Source organism: Acipenser ruthenus, chromosome 7 (assembly GCF_902713425.1).
Source record: "Acipenser ruthenus chromosome 7, fAciRut3.2 maternal haplotype, whole genome shotgun sequence".
NCBI classification, from domain to species: domain Eukaryota; kingdom Metazoa; phylum Chordata; class Actinopteri; order Acipenseriformes; family Acipenseridae; genus Acipenser; species Acipenser ruthenus.
Window position 1 is genome coordinate 38,903,638 of NC_081195.1, and position 26,220 is coordinate 38,929,857.

General features: G+C 39.6%; 1 protein-coding gene across 6 annotated transcripts in view; it reads left to right on the forward strand.

Annotated features, from left to right (window-relative positions):
• LOC117415633 (diacylglycerol kinase iota-like) overlaps positions 1–25,177 on the forward strand; it is an 82,942-nt gene extending 57,765 nt beyond the window's left edge. For 4 of the 6 annotated variants that reach the window (XM_034026213.3, XM_034026214.3, XM_034026215.3 and 1 more), the window contains 16 exons: positions 1,454–1,565; positions 2,164–2,363; positions 3,275–3,337; positions 4,238–4,338; positions 7,014–7,093; positions 7,318–7,362; positions 7,842–7,908; positions 8,651–8,691; positions 8,858–8,985; positions 15,314–15,439; positions 15,868–15,893; positions 16,501–16,538; positions 19,030–19,150; positions 19,532–19,568; positions 19,917–20,016; positions 20,328–25,177. In XM_034026213.3, coding sequence (XP_033882104.3) covers positions 1,454–1,565; positions 2,164–2,363; positions 3,275–3,337; positions 4,238–4,338; positions 7,014–7,093; positions 7,318–7,362; positions 7,842–7,908; positions 8,651–8,691; positions 8,858–8,985; positions 15,314–15,439; positions 15,868–15,893; positions 16,501–16,538; positions 19,030–19,150; positions 19,532–19,568; positions 19,917–20,016; positions 20,328–20,444 — 1,402 coding nt within the window. In that variant the 3' untranslated portion in view covers positions 20,445–25,177. The remainder of the gene's footprint in view (positions 1–1,453; positions 1,566–2,163; positions 2,364–3,274; positions 3,338–4,237; positions 4,339–7,013; positions 7,094–7,317; positions 7,363–7,841; positions 7,909–8,650; positions 8,692–8,857; positions 8,986–15,313; positions 15,440–15,867; positions 15,894–16,500; positions 16,539–19,029; positions 19,151–19,531; positions 19,569–19,916; positions 20,017–20,327) is intronic. The other 2 variants (XM_059026921.1, XM_034026218.3) reach the window with 1 other exon arrangement.
• Positions 25,178–26,220: the final 1,043 nt, after the last annotated feature.

Here is a 26,220-nt window from a genome sequence, read left to right on the forward strand (position 1 = left end):
ACAGTTGTTTTTATATTACCAAATTTATATATGACATCATTATATTGCACATTTTGCTTATAAAGGCAGTGTGCTTGCACTGTGTTTTTTTCTGAAAAAACAAATTACTAGTAGTATACTGGTAGTGTTTAATGCAAAGCCCTATAAACCCAAATTTTATACATGAATACGAAAATATCTGTACCTCCAAATAATAGTTGATCTCTGTTTATCACGGGATGGGATGGGACGGGATTTTTTTTCACAGGACAGGATGGGACGGGAATTAAAAAAAAAAAAAAAAAAAAAAAAAAAAAAAAAGTTACAAGACGGAAAAAATTGGACAGGATGTGACAGGATTGGAAATGATTACTCTTTCATGGGATGGGATGGGGCAGGAACATTTTTGACACGACAGGATGGGACAGGACTGAAGTTTCATTCCTGTGTCACTCTCCAGTCTCCGTGTACAGTTTCCTCAAACCCAAGTCATACTCTTTCTTTCCGTACGAAATGTGTGTGTGGGTGTGTGTGTGCAGGGCAGGGGGTTGTTTGGGTGGTAGGGGGCAGGTTACAACGTGCTCCCCTACATACACGTCAAATCAGGTGAAATAATCAGATATGCATCACACTCGTTTAACCGTCGCTGAAGTCAACATTTTATAGGGTCGGATATGTGAGTGCTGACTGTATACAGATTTTGTATTTAAATTTAGACAGAGGCACTGCAAAAGGCCTATCTGTCTGTCAGTAATCTCTATGGTACCTGGGCTTTGTGCACGCTCACCTGTTCGCTAAGGGATCAATTTGCACGTGACCACCTCTGTTTTGTTACATTACTTCACCTGTAAATATTCACTTTAATTACGTAATAGATTTCATTATACAGATGTATTAAACTTGCATTGGATATTTTTTACTAAATCATCTACATTTTCAATGAATGTAGATTATATCCTTTGTTTTAGTAGTGGCATCTGATTGGTTGTACTTTCGAAGGCTATGTGTTGGAAACCGCTCGTCCAAATTTGAAATAAGAGATTACATTCAAAACACACTTGTGTGAAAACAAGATGTTCAAGTTTTATATACTTTTGTTTTTTTACTGATTTATTAAAACCGGTTTTATTGCTGTGGATATTGGCGTATCTACTTCTCCTTTTTATAACCCTCAGCATGTACTGCACGAGGATCATTAGGTTGCCTTACACCAGTGATCGTGTAAAAAGCTGATATGTCTTTTTACCCTACAATAATGTGCATTGATTGAATGCATTTTGTTGTGACACAAGAAAGATTTGTCTTTGTTCACGAAAAATGCATGTTTTGGGCTACTTATTGTGTGGCCCCACAGTAAATTAGTTTAAGGGGTGCCCTACTGTGGTGGAAAAAGTTTGGGCGGCCCCTTGTATAAAGTGTTTCTGTCCATGTGTATTTGGTTACCTGGCATCATCAAGTTCTGGTCTGGTTCCAGGTACTGTGCTGGCACCATGCCCTGGGGCAACACTGGTGATCATCGCGATTTTGAGCCACAGCGCCATGACGACGGCTGTATAGAGGTCATCGGGTTCACCATGGCCTCTCTGGTGAGTATTGACAATGCTGGATGTGTTAGATTTCAGAAATAGAATGAATATTAGCCATAACATTTAAAAAGACACAGTGGTGGAAATGCTGGAAATGTAACCTGTAGTTTATTAATGTAAATGGTAGTCTGTTCAACATAAATTGAACCAAGCAATGTGCAGAAGTTTTGGCCAGTTGATTAATGCTTTCTAGAATGAAGGGGCGGGACTGTGACCACAATGCCTTGTTATTATTATACCTTTATTAGTGGACTCTGTTTACAGTCTATATCCATTTGTAGTACAACGCTTACATTACCAGATGCAAATTAAATGTCAGTGGAACAGCGTCATTTTAAACAGTAAATAAATAATCTGATAAGAGATCAAAAGTTGACTTTATTTAATTCATTCAAATCCATATTTAATTCACTAAAGATATGAAACATTTCATAACTTTATTGGAAATAAAATGTTATGAGTGTTGGTACATGCTTTCAGTAGTATTCTTGTTATAAATGTAGTTGCCACACATAGGTTCATCATAACCTAATGGTGGGCGTAATGGTGGCATCATTGAAACACCGGTTGACCAGGGTTACCATTCGTCCTCTGCCAGGCAGCGCTCCAGGTCGGAGGTCACGGCGAGCGACTGCACCAGTGCAGGGAGGTGACCCTGACCACTTTCAAGACCGTCCCAGTGCAGGTAGACGGGGAGCCGTGCAGACTGGCCCCCTCCACTCTGCGCATCTCTCTCAGGAACCAGGCCAACATGGTGCAGAAGAGCAAGAGGCGTACCTCCGTACCCCTGCTCAACGAGTGAGTGACAGAGACCAGGGACAGACACCTGTACCTGTTTTTTGATCCATGTTTTTCATGTGAAGTTCTGATAAGGTTGAAATATTCATATGAACTGATAGTTGACTTCATACCCAATACAGAAAAAGTATGAAGATTATTTTTGGTGACTGCATATGAACAATACAGCCTTGTCTTGGTTCTACAACTTCACGTGAATTGTATCATGTAGAACCAATGTTAAAGACACATAGCCTAAAATTCACTTGTCTCAGTAAAGCAGGATGGGACAGCTTGTGTTTAGTGGAAAGCCTTTTATAGTGAACAAAAAATGTATTAGAAATGTAAAAGTTGAACTAAACAATAATAATGTAGGTTGTGAATAATGTAGAGATGCTAATGTTGTAACATACTCAGGAGTAAAAGGTAGTATGGAGAACAAAGTCCAGAGGATCTTATAGCCAGTAAACAAATATAATCCTTTCTGTTTATCCTTTAGTCAGAAATATTTCATATATGGGTTTTAACAGCTAGCAAATTCTAATACAGAGAACCTAATCCTAACAAGTTGAACACATTGAAAAACGATCCTGGGGCTGACAGAGATGCTTGCTACTGTTCACTACGCTTGGGCAGATCCTCATGGGCTTGTTGTTATATTTAACTGAAACATGCCTATACTAGCTGTACTGCTTCTCTGCTTGTTGTTTATGCTTCTTGGTAGGTTTAGATGCTTTGTTCAGGATTATTTTCTCTGTCTTCTTTTTTTTGTGTGTTGTTTTCCTGCCTGTTGAAATGCTATGTGTGTGTTTCTCTCTCTCTCCTCTCTCTCTCTCTCTCTCTCTCTCTCTCCTTCACATTACCCCTCCCTCCTTCTCCTGCCCCTCTTTTGCTCTTGTTCATGCTGTCGATGCATTGCTGTTGGGCCGCAGTATTCAGAAAGTCTGCACGGCCGACCTGCGCCGTGTTTCCGCTCCCCCAGACTCCTTTACTGTGTAAGTATCTGACTCCCTTCATCCCTACAGCACACTCTCCCATCCCTCTGTCCATCGGCACTTCTGTCTGTCCTTGAAGGATTTTTGGTTATTTTCTTGTATATCATACATATATGCATATATTTCCGAAACAACTCTAGAGGGAAACTAAAATTGCAGAGGTTTCTTCAGAATCACTCACCTGAATGGGATGAAAATAATTAAAATGTATGTGAGATGTGAATGTAGGTTATGTTAACTCAAGTTCTGACCCCAGATTGGACAGGTTTTGCTGATACTACGCATGGGTAGTTGTTACAAGCTGCTATAATGCAGACAACTGTATGGTGGTGTTTTCTAGTATACCCTTTTAATACATCATATGAATGATTGTATATATAGTAATACTAAAAGAATCTTATACACTTCAGTGACACATTTCGACGAGAAGGCTTTTTCAAATCTGTTCATTAAGAAATACTTTTGTCATTTAATTTTATGAGTTTTATTTAGGTACTGTATGTTAATACAGTGAGGAGATTATTTGGTTACCATTGGTAATTCCAGTGATGGCCATCCAAGAGACATCCCTTACTGAAAGGTTTGGTGAACACAGTACCATTGGCATACCACTGTAATACCAGCGTATTACCCTGAAGAAACCCATAGGAGACCCACCTGATACGGTAGCACACTGGTATTGGAATGGTACCACGGGACTGCAGTAAATTAGCAATGTGTATTGGTTCATATCAAGATACCATTGATATGTATAAAAAATAAAAACGTTACCACCGTGGTACCATTCTACCAGGGCATGGTGCTTCAGTATAGAGAGTTCCTTTTGATTTGGTTGACTGGTATTTGTTTGGAGTATGAGTATTTAACTTTTTTGTTCTCTATTTGTTTTCTTTTTTTTAGCCCTCACTCTGTTCCAGACCGGTTGCGGGTTCGAGTGAACAGAATAAGCTTGCAGGATTACAAGGCACTTCAGTTTGACAAGGAGAGACTGCGAGAAGTCTGTGAGTGTGCGAGGAGGTTAAAATCACATCCAACGCAATCTCATGCCATAGGGCACAATACATTTGTTTTATGAATGTTCCTGGTGTTTTACTACTTCACTTTGTAAATTTTTAACAAATGCACATTTCCTAAGAGTAAATATTGCCTGTGCACTTTCTAAGATAACAGTGTATTTATACTTATCTTCCACATGTACCCTCTCATCCTACTTTGTGCTCGGTGTGAAGAAGTGACTTTGGTTAACGAGGATCAAATTTAATTTGATTTCAACACGATGTATCCAAATGTTATACATTGTATAACATTTGGATCATGAATTGATTCAGATTGACTATATTGACAGACAATTGTACATGTACTGTTCCTGTTAAAGAGCCCTTTCCGTTATCAAAATAACAAAGAACTACTGCACCCCCCCACTGAGTATGAATATCTACGGTATGCCTATAGGGATATAGTCGTACTACCAGTCGTAAACACACCAGCTCATTAATCTCTTTATGATTACAGCTGACAATGCTCTTGTGAGCACAGTATGCAACCCAATAGAACTGCATCAGCCAAATGTATAAACATACAGTATAACACAGAGTTAGAAAGGTGTCACATTGTTCATGTTAAGTTACGAGTTTCATCCCAATCAAATGAATCCACTATATCCCTATAGGCATACCGTAGATATTCATACTCAGTGGGGGGGTGCAGTAGTTCTTTGTTATTTTGATAACGGAAAGGGCTCTTTAACAGGAACAGTACATGTACAATTGTCTGTCAATATAGTCAATCTGTGAATCAATTCATGAATTAACGAGGGAGCACCTAAAATAGCACAAATAAGGGAAAGCTGGACTATTTTAAATTAATTAAAACCCCAAGAGACCAATTTAATATAGAGTCACGGTAATTGATAACTGGTTTAAATATAACACAGGACTGGATTTTCAAAAGTTTGTAAATGATAACTCCAGTGTTAATCATTGATTTTGGCATTTAAGAGGTCGTTATGCCTATCTCGTTATTAAATAATCATGCTAATGTGATTTCCGAAATTATGTTGAATTACGAAAAACTGCATACACTTTTACAATAGAGTTTTCTTATTTTTTCATTGAAACACGTTAAAAAGACGTGTTAAACTTTGCAGATGCACATATAACTGCCTGCACGCTATTCTCACAGGAGTGACCAATTTGGACTCACATGTGTAACAATGTACTAGCCCCTCTTATTTAACATTTTAGGGTAAGCAAGCTTTATTTTTATAAAGACATCAAATCTTAATCTAATTCCTAGGTTCAAATGACTGGTTATCTAGTTCAGATATAACCTGTGGGTCCAGTGCGTCAAGGAGAATTTGAATGGTTAGGGTTAGGGTTAAATAAACAAGAAGACTCTATGTGATCAGTTAGACAGATCTTTTATTTTTTTATATTTCAACACAATACAGAATTTCAAATGTGCATTATGATGAGCTCTCGTTTGGAGAAAAAAAAACAAAACAAATAAGAAGGTATCAGAATAATGAAAAATAGTCTTTGTGCACTTTGTTCAATTGTTCCTACCACCTGCCGAATATAGAACAGTGTATTTGTTTAGGCAAGGTTGATCCTGATGAAGCAGGAATGAAGTTGAACCTATAGAATCTTCTTAATTCTTTCTTTGCCTCAGGAAAAGAAAAAAACAGCCTGTACCAAAAATCATACAGGACAATTATTCAATACAGATCACTTTAACCGGTTAATATATCATGCATCTATATCATAAATCACATTCATCCTGTTAACTTAATCAGTATTCAGGACAAAACATGAAATAAGCTGCTATCTTAGTGCAACTTATTTAAAAGTTAACTTTTTTCTTTCAGTATTTGCATTTCCTTTTATCATTTCTCTTTTCTTTAATTTTCATATATATATGTATTTCTATGCACACAACGTATATAGTATACATCCTTAAAAGAAAAAATAATTTTATCTTATTGCGTTTTTTTTTTTCTATTAAGCAGGAACGAGAAAATAAAATATAGCAGCAAAAAAAAAAATATCAGTAGACAATACTGTCTGCAATATTCTTTCTTTTCTCTTAAATAATTATTTGTTAACGTGTGCTGGTAAACTCGGCACATATATTATACTGTATTAATATTATCGAATAATAGTAATAATAACACAGTTATCTGGTTTAAACATTTCTTTTTTTCCATCCAAAACTTTCTTTGGGCTTGTTACACATTACTACATGCATTTCACATACATTCTTACATTTCTTACAGAAAAAATGATAATTATGCATTTGTTTATATCGTTTGCAAAATCCTGACTGGTTTTAACATTGAAACTTTAATCTACTAGCGTACTGTAGCGTGCATGGGGGAAGGCAGCAGTAGGGCTGGTAGGTGACGTAATCCCACACAAAGACATAAGCCTGATATACGCTTCTTGCAAGTGAGCCGGCTCTTTTTGTACAGCGGTATCAGCGCTATGCTTTAGTGCGAGAGGTCCTGGGTTCGCGCCCGCCCTCCGCCTGTGTGTGGATTTCCTACCCTGTGTGATGCGCCTGCCTGTGGGAACCAGGATCGCTACAATACCTTTACTGCTTTACTATGCTTTGCTATGCATTTGCCGTGCTAAACATGGCAGTAACCTGTTATAATCCTGTATTTCTTTTCCTTCAGCCATTCCAGTTGGGATCATTGTTGTTCGTGGAGATTGTGATCTGGAGACCTGTCGGCTATACATTGACCGGCTGCAGGAGGTAAGTCTGGTATTGGTGATGGGGCATCCTTCAACTGTCATGTTAAACAATTCTTCAAACAAAAAACAGGTCAATGCACTGCTTCTGTCAGTTATTTCTCTCCAACTCCCTGCTCCCTTCTAAAAGACATAGTGTCACTTTTATAACGTGTTTTTTACGTATGTACCTCTTTCACTTGAATGTGCTCATGTATGATAGTCTCTTGTTCTCTCTTTATATCTTAGGATATTCACCCAGCTTTTTCCATCACTCACAGAATACATTACCAGGTATTTACTTCTTTGTTTGTACAGTGTGCAGTGAACTAGTGAAGGGTACTTGTACACTGAAGTGAGTGTTAAAGTACTGCTAGCATAGCCTTTTCATGAATTAAACAAATTGTTGAATTATGAAATTGTAAAACTAAAGAAGAACACTGTTCAGGCTTTGTATTTACAGTACCAGATTACCCTAAAAAATGTGCCACAGAAAATTAGCAGTGTAGCATGCTACACCATGTGTTTACTGTGTAATTACATTCTTCACCATGGTTAATCATAGTTTTTACCATACTTTACCTTCCTGACATTTGTGTGTGCTGGCAGTTTGGTGGTATAGACTTCTGCCCACTGGTAACAAAGTTGGCACCACCAAACCACTGACTTAAACCAGGTTTGAACCCAGGGCTCTTGAAATGAAAGGCTTGTGCATTAACCCATTCTCTGTTGCCAGCGTGTCTGATGTTGTTGTGCTCCTGCCTCCTTGTCAGGATGAGAACGAATTCCAGTACAGACCACGCTCCCAGAGACTCTCTCCCAGCTGGTGCTTTCTAGACTGTAAGTCTGCTGCAACTTCAGCACTACATTCAAAGTATTCTGGGTCATATTTACTAAGTATTTACCACCATGCTAAGTTAAGTTTCTAAAATCAAGCCATGTATTAAACAGCTTGAAATAAATAGCTTTAAATCGGCTATCACAGTCAGATGACTGATTTGAGACTATACCATAGATCAGGGCTACTCAACCCTGGTCCTGGAGGGCTGCTGTCCCTCCTGGCTTTTGATCCAACTGTACCCTAAATTACTTAATTGGACCAATTAAGTGCTTATTAGAAGCTTAATTGGTCCAATTTATTAATTGTGTACAGTTAGAACAAAAACCAGGAGGGACAGTGGCCCTCCAGGACCAGAGTAGAGTAGCCCTGCCATAGATGGACTGCAATGTTTCTGTGTTTTTTTTTTTGGGGGGGGGGTTGTACAGTAAATTATGTGATTAACTTCTACTGTGTAACATGTGATTGATCCTGCTTTCTTGCACCCATGATCTAGAAATAAAAGTAGTTCTTAAGGCAGTGATTTCAGATTTATTTTAAATGAAATAATGCCCAACCAATGACATTTTTAATGAGGGTTGTTAGAGGTACTATCTGATTTGGGAATTTACAATGCTTAATTAAACACATTTCTGAATATGCCATGTATGAGTAAACAGAAGACTGAATCGGGCTGCAGCAAGGTCAACACTTTAATAAAAATCATTTTAATTTGTCTCTTCTTTTTTTTTTTTTTTTTTTTAGCGACTTCTGGTGATCTTTTCTATCGCATTGACAGAGCTCAGGTAGGAATAGGACTGGGATAAGATTTTTTGCATTCACACTACAAAATACACGCAGTCCTGTTGAAGTGGATGGTCAGGCTTGATGTAGGTTGAGAAAAGGATCTTGATAACACAGCTCAGCATTTGTCTGAACCCATGATAACAAAATAGTCTGTTTTGTTTTCAGGAGCACCTCCACTTTGTGACAGAGATTTCTCAAGACGAAATCTTCATCCTAGAACCCGAGTCTCTGGGACAACAGCCGGGAGGCAGCACTCCGGGAATGCCAGACCTGGTGGTGGAGCCCTGCTCAGGGTGAGTACACATAGTGGGCAGAGTAAGCAAGGTAACATCCTGTTCTGGATGCTGTGTTACTACATTCGATTCAGACCGTGTGAAATCATCACACCAGTCTCGGGTTTGGAGTAACACAAAGCAGATCAATTTATTGGTCTTTTCATCTGTGCAGAAGCAGTACTGCGTAGTGAGTTCTATGTTTTTGTATATCTGCCGACTGCTCATGTCTCATATGATGCAGATTTTTACAATTGTGTACTTGGATACCTGTGACAAAGTGGCTGAGTGGATGCAGGTGCAGGAGTGATGCAGTGTGTAAATGAAACAGACAGAGATGATTTGTAATCCGGTTTGGAAATGATTTTATTAATGGTTTCCAGGTCTGGAGACCAAAAAATAATCCCCTGGCAATACACACCAATGTGTACTGCACGGGGTAAATAACAATAGGATTGCAGTCCCAAATAATAAACAATAATATCCGCCCCACAATAATACAAACACGGTCACCAGTCCTGGGTGCGTGCAGTAGTACTCGTGGTGGGTGATACAAGTTTATTTCGTGACAGTGGTGAAGTGTTGTTCCGGCTTGGAAGCCATGTTTGGAAGTATTTTGAGGAACCGGATAAGAAAAACGTGGTATACAGTGCCTTGCGAAAGTATTCGGCCCCCTTGAACTTTGCGACCTTTTGCCACATTTCAGGCTTCAAACATAAAGATATGAAACTGTAATTTTTTGTGAAGAATCAACAACAAGTGGGACACAATCATGAAGTGGAACGAAATTTATTGGATATTTCAAACCTTTTTAACAAATAAAAAACTGAAAAATTGGGCGTGCAAAATTATTCAGCCCCTTTACTTTCAGTGCAGCAAACTCTCTCCAGAAGTTCAGTGAGGATCTCTGAATGATCCAATGTTGACCTAAATGACTAATGATGATAAATAGAATCCACCTGTGTGTAATCAAGTCTCCGTATAAATGCACCTGCACTGTGATAGTCTCAGAGGTCCGTTTAAAGCGCAGAGAGCATCATGAAGAACAAGGAACACACCAGGCAGGTCCGAGATACTGTTGTGGAGAAGTTTAAAGCCGGATTTGGATACAAAAAGATTTCCCAAGCTTTAAACATCCCAAGGAGCACTGTGCAAGTGATAATATTGAAATGGAAGGAGTATCAGACCACTGCAAATCTACCAAGACCTGGCCGTCCCTCTAAACTTTCAGCTCATACAAGGAGAAGACTGATCAGAGATGCAGCCAAGAGGCCCATGATCACTCTGGATGAACTGCAGAGATCTACAGCTGAGGTGGGAGACTCTGTCCATAGGACAACAATCAGTCGTATACTGCACAAATCTGGCCTTTATGGAAGAGTGGCAAGAAGAAAGCCATTTCTTAAAGATATCCATAAAAAGTGTCGTTTACAGTTTGCCACAAGCCACCTGGGAGACACACCAAACATGTGGAAGAAGGTGCTCTGGTCAGATGAAACAGCCAAATACAGGACCATTCTGGAAGAAAATCTGATGGAGTCTGCAAAAGACCTGAGACTGGGACGGAGATTTGTCTTCCAACAAGACAATGATCCAAAACATAAAGCAAAATCTACAATGGAATGGTTCACAAATAAACATATCCAGGTGTTAGAATGGCCAAGTCAAAGTCCAGACCTGAATCCAATCAAGAATCTGTGGAAAGAACTGAAAACTGCTGTTCACAAATGCTCTCCATCCAACCTCACTGAGCTCGAGCTGTTTTGCAAGGAGGAATGGGCAAAAATTTCAGTCTCTCGATGTGCAAAACTGATAGAGACATACCCCAAGCGACTTACAGCTGTAATCGCAGCAAAAGGTGGTGCTACAAAGTATTAACTTAAGGGGGCTGAATAATTTTGCACGCCCAATTTTTCAGTTTTTTATTTGTTAAAAAAGTTTGAAATATCCAATAAATTTCGTTCCACTTCATGATTGTGTCCCACTTGTTGTTGATTCTTCACAAAAAATTACAGTTTCATATCTTTGTTTGAAGCCTGAAATGTGGCAAAAGGTCGCAAAGTTCAAGGGGGCCGAATACTTTCGCAAGGCACTGTATAAATAATTATGCCAAACAAAATTGCTGTACCACAAAAACACAAGTTCAATGCTTCACCATTTGAAATGAAAACATTCCCAATTATTGTGGATGGAGCTACTGATGGCAATAAAAAGCAAACATCCATAACAACATTTGCTATAGATTTGGCCGAACAGATTTTGCTGATCATGTTATCCCCTATGAGGACAGTGCGTGTGAATCGTGAAGCACAACTCTTCCTCGGATTCGGAGGTCTCTGGAGATCACTTCTTGTCTGTATTGGAACATTTTCTGACATCGTCAACCCAGGATCTGGTCAGCCACCACTCTTCTCTCTGTCAGGTGTCTCAGTAACATCCGAGCAGGACAGCATACCACTACCCACCGTCCAAGGAGTCAATCCCCGTTGATCTAAGCGGCTGCGAACCAAGGATACACTTCTAGAGCGACTACTTTAAGGACTGGACTCTCAACAAACTAACGGGGATCAAGCACCAGTAGCATCAACTCGCTCATTTCTCACAATCAATTTTCTCTACAATACATGACCATCTCAGACGCAATTCATTCAATTAAATTAGCACGTCATGGTTCCTGGTTAGCAAAAGCAGATATATATCAGACACATTTAAAGTAATGCCAATCCTTCCTTCTCTACGTCGCCTGTTTGGGATATGCTGGAAAGAAAAATATTATTTTTCTACTCTGTTAACTTTTGGCTGCCGCAGCAGCCCCAAAATATTCAATACTCTCTCAGAGGCTTTATGCTGGATACTTCTCAATTCATATCATGTTCCATTTCTACTCCACCTACTTGATGATTTTCTCTTGATCTCTCCTTCCTCAGATCCACCAGCAGAAGCGATCACCAATCTTAAAAGTTTATTTTCAGAGGTTGGCATCCCGCTTTTAGAAGAAAAAACTATTGGCCCCCTTCATTCATTGGAATTTCTAGGAATCATATTGGAGACAGAAGAGTTCGAAGCCAGCCTCCCCGTATCTAAACTCGATAATATCCGCTCCCTTATCCAGAACTTTCAGATCAATAAAACAATCAGGAAACACGCACTGCTCTCGTTGCTGGGTCATTTTAATTTTGCAATTTGCATTATCCCCTAAGGTCGGACATTTATATCTCAATTACTTGCCCTTTCATCAATGCAAAAACTTGGACTCCTATGTCAATATTTCATCAGAAGGTAGAAAAGACATTAAAATGTGGTCTGCTCTCATACAGCACTAGAACGGCCTCACTATGTTCTATGAAGATTTCATTTCAGCACCGCACGATCTGGCTTTATTTATGGATGCTTCATTTAAGGGCTTCTGAGGTCTTTTAAACAAGCAATGGTTTTCTAGTGCATGGCCACTAGACATCGAAAACCTATCACCACATCTAAAATCCACTGTAGTTGCACATCTATGGGGTCATCTTTGGCCAAAGAAATCAATACTTTTTCTTTTGCGATAACAAATCTACATATTATCAATAAAGGCTGTTCCAGTTCACCTGTTATTATGCAATTTCTGCAGCGGTTAATATGGATTTCGGTATCAAATAATTTTGTAATCCAAGCACGCCATCTACCGTGCATTTATAATAATGCAGCAGATGCTCTTTCTTGTTTACAGATTTACAGATTTCACAGGCTGGTCCCTACATCTCTGCCAACTCCAGCAGTGACACCCCAGTTCAACCAGCTAATTTTCAACTGAATCCAACTATCAGCGGACTAGTCAATACAGCACAAGCATACATGGCTGCAGCACTGGCTCCTTCCACCAGATCCTCTTATTTCACAGGCTGGACCACCTATTTGACTATCTGCTCTCAGAACAGATTTAATCCAACCCCATTCAACCAGGACTGGATTATGGTTTTTATAGTGCACACAAAGGACTCTACATCTTGCACCAGCTACAATCAAATCCTATCTGTCAGGAATACAATACCAATTTCGCTTGATGTCCATTACCTCCCCAACTCTCCTATCAATACCAGCTGTCCTACTCCTTCTGCACAGAATCTCTAAGAGCTCTCTGACAGCTTCTCCTTCTCGTCTGCCTATCTCTATAGATATTCTTGCCAATTTGATTTCAATTGTCCATCAAGGCTGCTTCTCTACATTTGATGACCTAACAATGGAAACTATATGTCTAACCACATTTTTTGTGTTTTAAGATGCTCAGAATATGCGGTTCCTTCTATTGCCAGCTTTCCTATGCTAGGTATTCGCTGCAGCGATCCCACATTCATCTCAAATTCCCACTTTATCCTCTTCCTGCGCAATTTCTAAACGGATGAGCTCAGGTAAGGTCAGTTCATTCAGCTATCAGAAATGGGCTCTCCTCTATGCCCATATGCTTCCATGCAGAAATATATCACAGAACACAAACCCCCTCTAACCCCCTCTTCATTGATTCAAGTCAGACTGTTATATCCAGACGTTGGTTCACCTCTCATCTGCCCACATTGGTTTCCAGAGCAGGACTTCCCCTGCAATTCTATACTCCTCATTCATTCAGAATCAGGGCAGCCACTTCAGCAGCAAGAGCAAAGATTAACCAGCATCTAATAAAAAATATGGGGTGCTGGACCTCACAGGAATGGAATCATACATAAGTTCTTCCCCATCTGAGATATCTTCTGCACAACAGTGCTAGTATGTCTGCTATTATGTCCGGAGTGGGAACGACGCTTCCGCCGGGACCACAAAAGATTTTCCCCCTAAAAAGAAAGTTGTTTTTTTTTCCTTCCCACTCAGAGGAGGGTCTTCATATATTATTATTATTATTATTATTATTATTATTAGTTTTATTATTATTAGTATTTGTTTTATTATTATTATTATTTGTTTATTTAGCAGACACCTTTATCCAAGGCGACTTCCAGAGACTAGGGTGTGTGAACTATGCATCAGCTGCAGAGTCACTTACAACAACGTCTCACCCGAAAGACGGAGCACAAGGAGGTTAAGTGACTTGCTCAGGGTCACACAATGAGCCAGTGATTTGAACTGGGGACCTCCTGGTTGCAAGCCCTTTTCTTTAACCACTGGACCACAGTGCTTCCTAAGTTACCTAGTCATGTTGTTGAGGCATAATCACTTGGATCCTTTAAGACTCAACTTGACAATGTTTTGAGATCAATCAGCTACTGGGATCCGGACAAGCTTAGAGGAGTCGAGCGGCCTCCTCTCGTTTATACATTTAGTAGGGAGCCAATTACTAACCTTCTTTGTTGTGTTAAATGCTTTCTTTCTTTTTTTCTTTCTTTGTATATGCATTTATGGTTATTTTGTTTGTCTGCACTCGTAGGACTCTTTAGAGGGGAGCCGGGGGTCCATCCTTTTGGGGGGTTAGTGAGTCACACTTCCCCGACCTTTGTGCAAGCTACGCTTCCTTTACCTACCGAGGTAGGTCCTGTCAGTGAGTCAGAGGGGACCCCTGGCCAAACCCAACTTTCAGCATCTCATGCACTATTGCTCCCCTCGCAATCCGAGGATCTAAGCTTATTCTAGCTAACCTCTCAGAAGGAGCTCTTCCTTTGTAACACAGGGCAATCTTCTCCTTTCAGGCTCTCTGAGGGTGCATCTCAGCCCCAGCTTTGGAAGTCTGTAATTCACCTTATCGAGGGCAGCTCTCAACGAGCCAGAGTCCACTTTCTTTCTTGCTTTCAGGTTCCCAAGCCTCTGTGTGCAGGAGATCTCCCCTGTGTGTCTGGTCCCCCAAGCAGTGGGGACCCCCGTTCTATATGTTTTGTTTGCAGTGGATCTCATCTGTGTGTCTGGTCCCCCAAGCGGTGGGGACCCCCCTTCTATATGTTGGGCCTTAGCAAACGGCAGGCCCTCTCCTTATATGTTTTCAATCTTTACTAACTATATGTCCCTGAGGGTGCTGTGCACCCAGCCTTGGAACTAGCCACATCACGACGCAGCCCTCATATAGTCTGCAGCACTGACCTCACCACGACTCAGACCTCTTCCTGCCGAGGGCTTGGTCCCAACGGTGGGCGGCTGTCCAAGAAGTCGGGTGACATCTCTACAGGTAGCATGGCTCCCACCCCGTGAAATTCTTATGTTGATTCCAAAAATATATCAATATGTTTTGTTCACTGTACTGTATTATGTTGCATCATTACAACCTAAAACCTACTGGGCCATATTTTCAAAGCGATCCCTCCAGTCTTTAGTTAACTCGTAATGTTTTCAATGTAACGTTCCTTAACATGGTAGTTTGCTGCAGAATTCCCCTCCACTTCCCCCCCAGGATGTCTGAGTTGTGGAACGGCTCGGTCCGAAAGCGCATTGTGAGTGACAGTGGTGTGCTGCACTCTGCGACAAGACGGGAGAATCAGGAAACGCAGTCAGAAGACTGGGACACCCAGGGGCTACGGTAAGGATGTATTTACTCAATTAAAATGGGACTACAATGACAAAGGCAATTATTACTGTTGTAAATGGTAACGTAACGGCAGTAGAATGGAACCAAACTGGTAACATTTTTACATATCACAATAGTATGAATCAAAACTGTAATCTATTGCAGTGCGTGTTCCAAATCCATTCCTTTGCGTTGCTGTTGCAGATCATTTATTGGCCTGCTAGTGGTATGTATTGTTAATGTTACATTAGCAATACACTGATAACAAATTGTTTTGTGTTTTTTTTTTGTCTGTAAGAGTTGTGCTCAATTTGTTGAATTTATCTTGTTCAACCGAATACAAGCAAGCGGTTGCATTGAAGTTGCATCCTATATTGTATGGGGCCTAGTGCCTCAAAACTAAACTATCAAAAGTCTGATTTCGATATTGGTTTTCCTAGGACCCCTGTAACTCCAGAAGAGCAAGGTAAGCTTGGTTATTGGGATATGATCAATTTATTAAATTATTTTTGATAAATCAAAATAAATGTATTCTGAGAATCTATTGTTTTCAGGAATTTACACAGTCATGAAAGTGTTTGTTTTTAACTTTTAAAACTGAAATAACAATGCCCCATATCTAATTCTGAAATTTTGCATGCTGGATATAAAATAGTATCTGTTTTATATATGTTTTACTTGGTAGTTATAGAGCAATTAAGCTTGGAAGGTAGCAACAGGATAATATTTTCACCTTTCCAGAGTGGCTTGCAGTAGTAATAAGATTAATTGGGTGGCATTATTACCCTCAGCCACTATAACACAACACATCTGCAGGGATTGCAAGCAATTAATGGCAAGTGGCTCTTTGGTTGTCTGTATCTCTATTAAAGTGTGTAAGAGAGGCTTAACTTGGTCTGCTAGAGGGAGTTCTTCAAATTGTCTCCATATGAAATGGTCTGACAGAGAGTAGTCGGCATGTGAGTGGGCCACAAGGAGGAATCAACCTATATGTTAATATGAATACCGTCACATTGCTGTACTTTATTGCTGGTGGTATGGATGAATGATTTGAGGCTGTTTCTCTGTTCCAGCTCTACTACAGGCTGCTGTCTGCGGAGACTTGCAAAAGGTAAACACGTTACTAGTCTCCAGTTACACTTTTAACAGGTTCCAACTCGGGTGTCCACCATTTAAACAGGTAAAACCTGGATCAATGGTGAGCGGTGTTATATGATTCAGAGAAAATTAGTAATGGATGAATCATTTCTCTTTCATAAATGTTCTCATCATTTCTAATTTTAAGATAAAAACGAGTTAGTATACTGTACAATCTCTGATTATGCAACACTATCAGACATATTTTGAAGTGTAACGGACAGTGTTGTGTTCTATTACTACATTCCTAACTAGCCTGTCTCATTGTACAGTGTTTACTTTGCATTATTTTACAGCTTTTTTGCTGGACTTCTATATGTTAAATAGGCTTCAGCTGATTAAGGATGCTGCTGCCAAAATTGTTACTTACACACACAGACTCCGCATATCACTCCAGTGCTCAGATCCTTATACCGGCGCCCTGCAGGTTTAAGTAGTACTTCCTACTTATAAAGCCCTTCATGAACTTGGGCTTTCTTATAGTCAAGGCTTGTTGATTCTGTATTCTCCCATGGTCTTTGAGGTCTTGAACGCTGATGTACTGGTGATTGCAAAAAGTCTGGCAAGGGCAAAGGCTTTTAGTTGCCTTTTAGTTGAATTCAGTTCCAGTTGATAACTGGAAAACCATCACCATTGAATCTTTTAAGTCTAGGTTGAAAACATATCCGTTTTGAGTGTGTTTTGTTTTAGCTGCATTTGATTATAATCTGTTGTTTTATTGGGAAGCAATCTGGGATGTCCTGGCGTGAACAGTGCTATATAAGAGTGCATTTGTCTTGCACTGTTCTTGTATTATAATTGGGGCTTCTGATTTTCGATTTTAACCGATTAAAAACCTATGAAACACCCCCGATACAAAAAAAATGAAATCAGTGTATAGCCAACAGTGGGAATGGTTACTTAATTCACTTTGCCCATCCCTTCCCCATTTAAAAAAAATAAATAAATAACACTACAAAAAACAACAAACAAAGAAACATTTCCCAGTGCAGCTGGGCAATGTCCTCCTTACTGACTTGTATCTATCATTTGATTCGTTCTGAATACTTCAAACCCACCCCAACTGTTGAGTTACTACTATATCTTTACTTGTAAGTAAATAAATAACTATTAGTTTGTCTTAATTGTGAAGTGAGTTATTGCGTCTGATGCTGTACTGTGAGCGAGTTGTGTTAAATCAACAACTTGACATCTTGCAACAGGGCGTGGCTGACTCAATTTTAGGCTAATTTGCAAGAAGCTGTCTGCAGCAAACAGCTCTCGACCTCCAGGGCATTATATAAGCACTGACGCCAATCTAGCGCGCCCGCTCACCAAAGGGCCTTATCACAAAAGGGCCAGAAGTCTACACTGTGGTAGTCCAAATGAGGACTGTGGTAGTCCATCGAACTGAAGGCTCCAACTCCAGACCCTGACCACCTTCCGACGCCTCCTCAAGACACACCTCTTCAGATAGCATCTGTAAACCTTGAATATACTGGATTCTCACCCAATTGTACCAGTACTTGCATCAGCTTGTATTTGCACTGAACTGCTCCATGCCTTGCTGTTTTCTACTACTGCTCTTAATTTTTAACTACTTCCTGTATCTTGTATTTGACTTTACTCTTATAGGTATCCGTATTCATGTTTTTTGTAATTGGTCTTATTGAAATCATTCTCATCCATTCATTGTAGTTACTACATGCTCATACTGGACTTTACTCGTATAAGCAAATATTTTTAATGTAAGTTAACTGCTCTTAATCGAACCCGCTCTTGCATGTAATTATTTACTGTGTTCTCTATTTTTTGCTCTTATTTGAATTTGATCTTTTGCTACTGATTTTATTCTACTTTACAACTGCTCTTCTCTGTGATTTGATATTCTGAAATGCGATACTTTGTAATGTGATATTCTTAAATGTGATACTTTGTAATGTGATATTTTGTAACAATTGTAATGTGATATTTTGTAACAAGTCCCCCTGGATAAGGGTGTCTGCTAATAAATAAATAAATTAATTAATTAAATAAATAAATAAAACATATTTTGACAGAAAAAAAATGCCCAAGCATTGTGGAACGTAACTGAAAACAATAATTTCATACAGTATATAAAAAGCAAAAGCCCCGAAAAAAAACAACGATTTACATAAAACTTGAAGTAAGCACTGAAAAATGAAATTAATAAAAACTGATAAACAGAAGCCCTAATTTATATTGTATGTGTGGCTGCCAGATCACACTCAATCTCTAATGGACAAACCCAAGTCTATTTGTCCACTGAAAGAATACATATTACTTTTAGTGATGGCAGGCTGACTCCATTATTAACTAAATAACTGTATTTTATCATGCTAAGCATTAGTTGTATATACCTATATTATATTAATTGATGTGTTTGTGCAGCACTTCAATAATGCCTGCTGTTGCTGTAGAATGGATTTATTAAAGTGTGTATAACTCTTTCTTGCCTGGCTCAGTTCTCGGAGATCTGCCAGCGAGGCATCAGCTTGATGGTGAGGAGTTCAAACGGCTGCTCTGCTCTACACCTTGCAGCCCAGCACGGGCACAGGGAGATTGTCACCTTGATTCTGGAGCACTGTGAGTTCTGTACTACAGGTTAAGCACTCATTTATCAAGAATTTACACCAAACCGATTTGGGTCCTTAAATTAACACTATTACATTAATTTTACTGGGTGCATTTTGGTGCAAAGACCTTGGTATCTGGTCTATTTTCTTTGATTAACATGTATCAACATTTACAGCACTGGGGCATCACCCTGGATTGCATAAACCACCTATCTATGGTTATCTTGGTAAGACCATTAAAAAGTTGTTGATGTAATCCAGGTGCAAACTGCAAACAAATTGGTTACCCCTTTAAATAAACCCTGAATTAAGAACAGTTGCCCACCATTCTGTTTTGAAGGTCTCATTGCTCTCTGTGATTACATGACAGTGTCTGTGGTTTGAATTGCAGGCTCCATGGCACTGCTAGATGTCGGAGACAGTGAAATGTGAGTATTTGTCTTGTCTTAATTAAAGAACAGTAACATGAAGTTGTGTTTTAAATCAGTAGTGCTCTGTGCTTCCTGACTTTGAGCGAGCAGGATCCTTTCTTTTGAGCGAGCAGGATCCTTTCTTTTGAGCGAGCAGGATCCTTTCTTTTGAGCGAGCAGGATCCTTTCTTTCACCTCCCTGAGAAACCTGACTGCCATCCTATAGCAGTTTTTAGATCCATCCCAGGTTTAACTGCAAGATTAAATTGAGAACTTCAACAGACAAAGGGAATTCTGGAATTCTTTATTTCCATCCGTTATAGAAAAAAATGTCTAATTTCCCTGACCTTTTCCTGTCTCATCTAGGGGGGATACTGCGTTGCATAAAGCTGCCTACCATCGCCAGCACAGTGTCTGCAGGCTGCTCATCGATGCAGGGGCCTCCTTGATAAAGCCTAATTTCCAGGTAGATACTTTATCTGACACTGCTAACACAATTATCAAAACATTTCACACACACACACCAAAACTTATACACAAGTTTGTACAGATACTATTTTACAGGAAATACCTAAAGATCTGATATATTGTCACCACAGGTTACGGCAGTTCTGAAATGTGTAGAAATAAATCTTGAATTCTTGTTTGTTTCATTTCATTACAATCCATCTCTTTTGCTTTTGTTTGTCTTTGCCCATGGCCGATCTCCTCCTTGTTTTCCTGCTATTCTCTGTGCCGCATTCCCTGCATTTTGCTCCATCCATAAAACCACTTTAGGGGAAGACTCCCAAGGACAAGGCTCAGGCTGCTGGGGACTCAGATTTGGCCTCCTACCTGGAGAGCAGGCAGCAGTACCGGATAATCACCCACGAGGACCTGGAGACTGCGGTGTGAGTCACTGGAACCCGATGGAGAGAGTTGATGCTCTGCCTCTACACGCAGCTTTGCCCCCCCCCCAGTAGTGGGGTGCGGAGGCCGAGAGGAACTGTGGGGAATTTGTCAGACTTTACCAGGAGGCTGCAGTCTGTTATTTATTTTGTATATTTTTTGAGAGGTGTCGGGGGTTTGGGCAGCTGGCTCATAATCTTGTATCCAGCAACAGAGAATTGCCTCGCTATATCATCCAGCTCCCTGGACCTACCTTTCTCTATGACATGTGAACACGCTACACAATATGTAACACTTCATCCTGGAGAAATGGTATTGGAGAATGTGGTGTGGATTTTACAGGACTGTCTGTCCTGTGCCTTCAGGATCCTCTATTGTCATTTAACAGAGACAACACAAAAAAGCTCTATCATGAGGCTCTGAAGATCAGGAGCTCTTTGTTGTGCTCAGTGGGTTTTACTGTCGAAATGTTTTCAGGGGAGATTCACTTTCTCCTTGTTGATAGGTCTGGAAGCAACATTCACATTTGAGTCGAAGCTATAGTGTAATTTCCTAATGGTCGAGCAGCATGAGGCAATTTTCCTGTTTTGTATTTTTTTTTTTTTTTTTTTACTTTGATAGTGTTGCTTGAAGGTTTTTGTAAATGGTGAAAATGGCCACCATATCAGCTAGCTGTTAAACCTTTTTAAACTGGCCTGTCTCACTGCTGGGGGCGACACTTATTATTATTATTATTATTATTATTTATTTCTTAGCAGACGCCCTTATCCAGGGCGACTTACAATTGTTACAAGATATCACATTATTTTTACATACAATTACCCATTTAACAGTTGGGTTTTTACTGGAGCAATCTAGGTAAAGTACCTTGCTCAAGGGTACAGCAGCAGTGTCCCCACTGGGGATTGAACCCACAACCCTCTGGTCAAGAGTCCAGAGCCCTAACCACTACTCCACACTGCTGCCCACAGTGTTTCTGGTAGACACTGGTGTAAAAAACACTCAAAGTACAAATCCCTGTCCCTCTTACAGTAGTCCTGCTTCACACCACATTATAACTTCCTATTATTTCTCACCCAGTTTATTATAACTTAACTGTCACTGACTTCCAGTACTTTTGCAGTCTCAGCTCACTTTGGTATCTCCAGTAGCTCTTAAAATGCCCACCCCCTCTATCCCCACTCCCTCCCGCTCCCAGCCCACTCAGAGCGTGGCAGCCTTCCTGATTGGATCATGCTTCTCCTGAGTCAGAGCGCAAAGCAGGAACTTCTAAGCTTTGAATTTGTTGTTGAAGCTGACACCATGGGATCCTTCAAGAAGCTGCTTGATGAGATTCTGGGATCAATAAGCTACTAACAACCAAACAAGCAAGATGGGCTGAATGGCCTCCTCTCGTTTGTAAACTTTCTTATGTTCTTAATTTGACGCCTGTAGCAGACTGACATTCCAGGAGCATAGCCTTTTTTTGGAGAATGTATTTATTATATTTTAAATGTTCTAAAGTACTTATTTAATGATTTATTTGCTTACACTGGATTGCCTACGTGAGATGCATAATCAGATTCTCCAGTGTGGGAATCGCGAGTTCAGCTTTTCAGAAAAGGTTTTTGCTGTTTTAACCAGACAAGCCGTTTTATTCTCAGTTAGAATAAAACTGATGTGCATAGCGCCACCTAGTGCATAGTCAGAGAAATTGTGCTGTGGTGTGGCTGTCTGTGAGCTACTCCAGGTCTGCCAGATAATGATGTGTGTGCAGAGCACCTCCCTGTGGGTGCAACGAGGAAATACAGTAAGATAAAAAAAAAAAAAACACCAAAAATATATTGACTTCTTCCACCATGCCTTGAGATGGGCGGAAACTATGGAAAAAAATCTCACACATATTGTATTTGTTTCTCAAATGGTTCAATTTGTGTTGTTATTGTTTATGTTTATTTATCTCTCTTTACAAAAAAAAATCTGAGCCATATTCAGTGCAATATGAATGGATGACATTTGTGCATTATTTACATTACATTAATGTTATGAAACATGGGTGGTTGTTAATGGCACTGCAGGGCTTTGTGGTGGATGGTGTTTTACAGTGGCGTGGTTGGAAGTGTCTTGTTTTTGGTCAGTCACTAGGTGGAGGGGCTTTTATTGTTTACCCCTCACAAGATAGACACCTATTTTGGGGGCCTCCTAGTTTGTGGCAAATCTTGGATTACACATATTATGTAATAACTTCTGCCACTTGTTTTTTCAGTACTGAAGACACTTTAAGGAGGCAGGTGCAAATCTTTTTAAAATACATTGTCCCCTAGAATCTGTTTCTATTTTCTCATAATTAGGGCTGTCAATTAATCGCAGTTAACTTGTGTGCTTATCGCGTTAATTATTTGGGAGATTAATTTTTTAACGCATGTTAATCGCACTCCTGTCTTGTCCCTTTTAGCATACCGTAATTCATATCCTGCAGCACCATTTTAATACACTCGAGTGCCTGTCAGGATTGAATATAAAATTAGTCACAGAACTGCATTATGTACAAAGCACTCAAACTGAATGATTTGTTAATAGGAATTTTTTTTTTTTTTTACTTTGACGGTACTTTGGATAGAAAGCGGGTTACTTGCATCTACTGTCAAAGTGAGTTCCAGTATCACAGAAGTGCATCTAGTCTGCTGTTCCACATGCATGTTAAACATGCTTTCACTTCTCAAAATACACTTTCTAGTAGTTTTTCAGACAATAACAATTGAAACCTGTCAGTTTTGACAGCGTACTCTAAAATATATAAAACTATAAAGAGAATCCAGAAATAGGAAAACAGGGTTTTTATGCTGGTTTGTTTATTGGATGATGATGATGATAGCATCATTAATAAAAAGAAACTTAAATGAGTTGATGCAGTAATTATATCAATTAAATATGTGATTTAAAACCAAGATTAACTGAGAACTTTTTTTAATCTGAAGATTAATCGCAATTTTTTTTTTTTTTTTTTTAATTGCTTGACAGCCCTAATTGTAATATTTCATACAGTTTGCAATTGTCTACTCTACAAAGATACAATTTATAATTAGAGCTTCTGTTTTTCAGGTTTTATTAATTGTATTTTTCGGTGCTTATTTTTAGCTATTTTCAAGTTTTATGTAAATCTTTTTTTTGGGGGGCTTTTGTTTTTGATATACTGTATGAAATTGGTGTTTTCGATTTACTTTCCAAAATGCTTGAGTGTTTTTTTTCTGTCAAAATATGTATAGTGGTAACTTGACAGTACTTGCACACTTAAGTTGTACCTTCTTTCCTTTGCTGTCTTCCACAATGAAATCCTTATGGTCACGGGCACATTCTTCTGAGGTTTTTGTGTGTAGGCATTTTTGTACATTTTGCCACAATTCTGTTTTAAATCCTCTGTATCTTAACTGTAATACATCTTGCAACAAGCCTCCATCCTGATTGTAATCTCATTTTAAAACTCGCAAGCGGAGTCTCCAATAGAAATGTCATTCAGTAGTTGGGGCGAATTTAAATGTTGAGAACGACTCAATGTAGATACAAGTTAGGAAGGCGGGACATTGCTCAGCAGCACTGGGAAATGTATTTATTATTAATTTTGTAATAGGTTTTATTTTTTAATGGGAATAGGGTAAAGTCAACGTGAATTGATTTTTTCCGGTGTTTATTGGCTATCCACCGATTTCATTTTTTTTTTATATTGGGGGTGTTTTATCGGGTTTTAACGGTTAAAATCAAAAATCAGAAGCCCCATTTATAATCTACTTCTAAGTATACCTTTTTAAAAGTTTACCACAGTAAAAGCATAACAAAGTATAATAAAGCATTATGAAAACATGGTAAATCATGGATAAGCATTGTAAAGCACAGAGTTATAGTAAAGCATATTAAAAAAATAAATAAAAAAAAGACATGGCAAAGCATAGTAAACTATTGCTAATGCATAGTATAACCATGGGGAAAAGCATGAGAAATGACCATGCACATTTACTGTGGTAAACTTTTATATAGAAAAAACATGGGCTTACCTTTATGACTTGCAGAGACGTAGTGGCATATAGTGTTAACAAATAGAGACTTGTGTCTAGTGTACATTTGAAATACGTTTGGGAATTGTAAACTTTCTGATAAAGTACAGTACACAAACAGACACCAAATAATAATTCAGTGAGTAAAATTGAACAGGATTGTGAGACTTTATGACAGTTAATACAACAAAATTCAATTACAATGTAAAGTTGTATAATATATTATTTCATATATAATAAAACAGACATTTAGTGTGGTCTACCTCTTGCCACATGCCAGCCACAAGTTTGCAGTCAGTTTCCTGTGAGGACATTTGCATGATTGGACAGTGATTTGTAAAGCTATTTTATTTCTTTCTTCTTTTAAATGCATGAACCTATCTTCGGACAGGCTGTCAGAAGGATTACATTTATCCTCCTCTTGTGTTTCTATTTATTGTTTTAACTGAGTGTTTTTTCTTTTGGTATTTTTTTTAACTATGGATTTACTTGAATGTTTCAATATTTTCAGAAATGCAAGTGTGTTATTTCCTGTCCCTGCTCAACTTTCCCCTCTCCTGCATTTGGGATATCCCACTCTCCACAATGGGGAATTTACTGCCGTTTGTGGGGACAGGTTGTTAAATGGTGTATGTGGAGTTCATACCACTGGGTGGTGCTGTCTGATGTGGAGAACCGCACTGGTGTATCATTAAAAAATGTACTTTGTGATTCTTATTGCACTTTATTTTAAACGATACAGCAGTACCCTATTGCACAGACAGATTTTACACAGATACAGTGGAATTGCATGTACACAATTGTGAATCTGATTGTCTTGGCTTTGCACTAACTAACTTTCACTTCGATGGAGGGATATAGTGGTGTTTTTGTGTGTTTGGTGGTGGTTGGCAGGGATAGGGTTAATTCCTGTCGCATCCACATCCTATAAAAGGAGAGCCCAGAGCTCCATTAGGGGGGGGTTACCAAGGAGCTGGAAACAAGGAGATTTTGGGGAGGGAGGGAGGGAGAGAGACAGTTTTATCTCTTTCCAGCTCAACTCAGGGTGATACGGCAGCCTTTGGGCTACCTGCAGCCAGAATGCTGCCACCCTACTGCCCAGGTCTACCAGACCTTGCCCCCTTGTCAGGATCCACACAGCAACACCTCACTCTTATCCCAGTTAAGCCGGGCAGAGGAGGCCTTCTCATAGACTGAGAGACAAGCACTGAGGGCCTGCACATCTTCCTCACTGCTGATCAGTACTGTTACATCATCTGCATAAGCTGACAGCATAATGGCTGGAGCCTGTGGGGCCCCAGGCAGAGCAGCAGCTCTATGGCCAGGGCGTACAGCTGTCCTGAGAGAGGGCAGCCCTGCCTGATCCCCCTCTGCACTGCGACAGGCCGACTCAGACCCCCACTCACCTTCACCATACAGGATGCCCCTCTGTACAGCAGCCGGACCCAGGACACAAAACCCTCCCCAAACCTTTTAGAGTCTCAAATAGGTAACCATGATCCACGCGATCAAAAGCTTTCTCTTGATCAAGAGAAAGCAACCCGACGTCCAGATGGAAAAGTTTTGAAACATCCAAAATGTCCAGAATCAGAAAGAGGTTTTTCCTTGATTGACCTTTCAGGAACACAATGTGTCTGATCACTAGGTGGTCCCTGAGCCTATTAGCAAGACTCTTGGACAAAATCTTATATTCCATACAGAGCAGTGCAACAGGTCTCCAGTTCTTCAAGAGACACAAATCTCCTTTTTTTGGC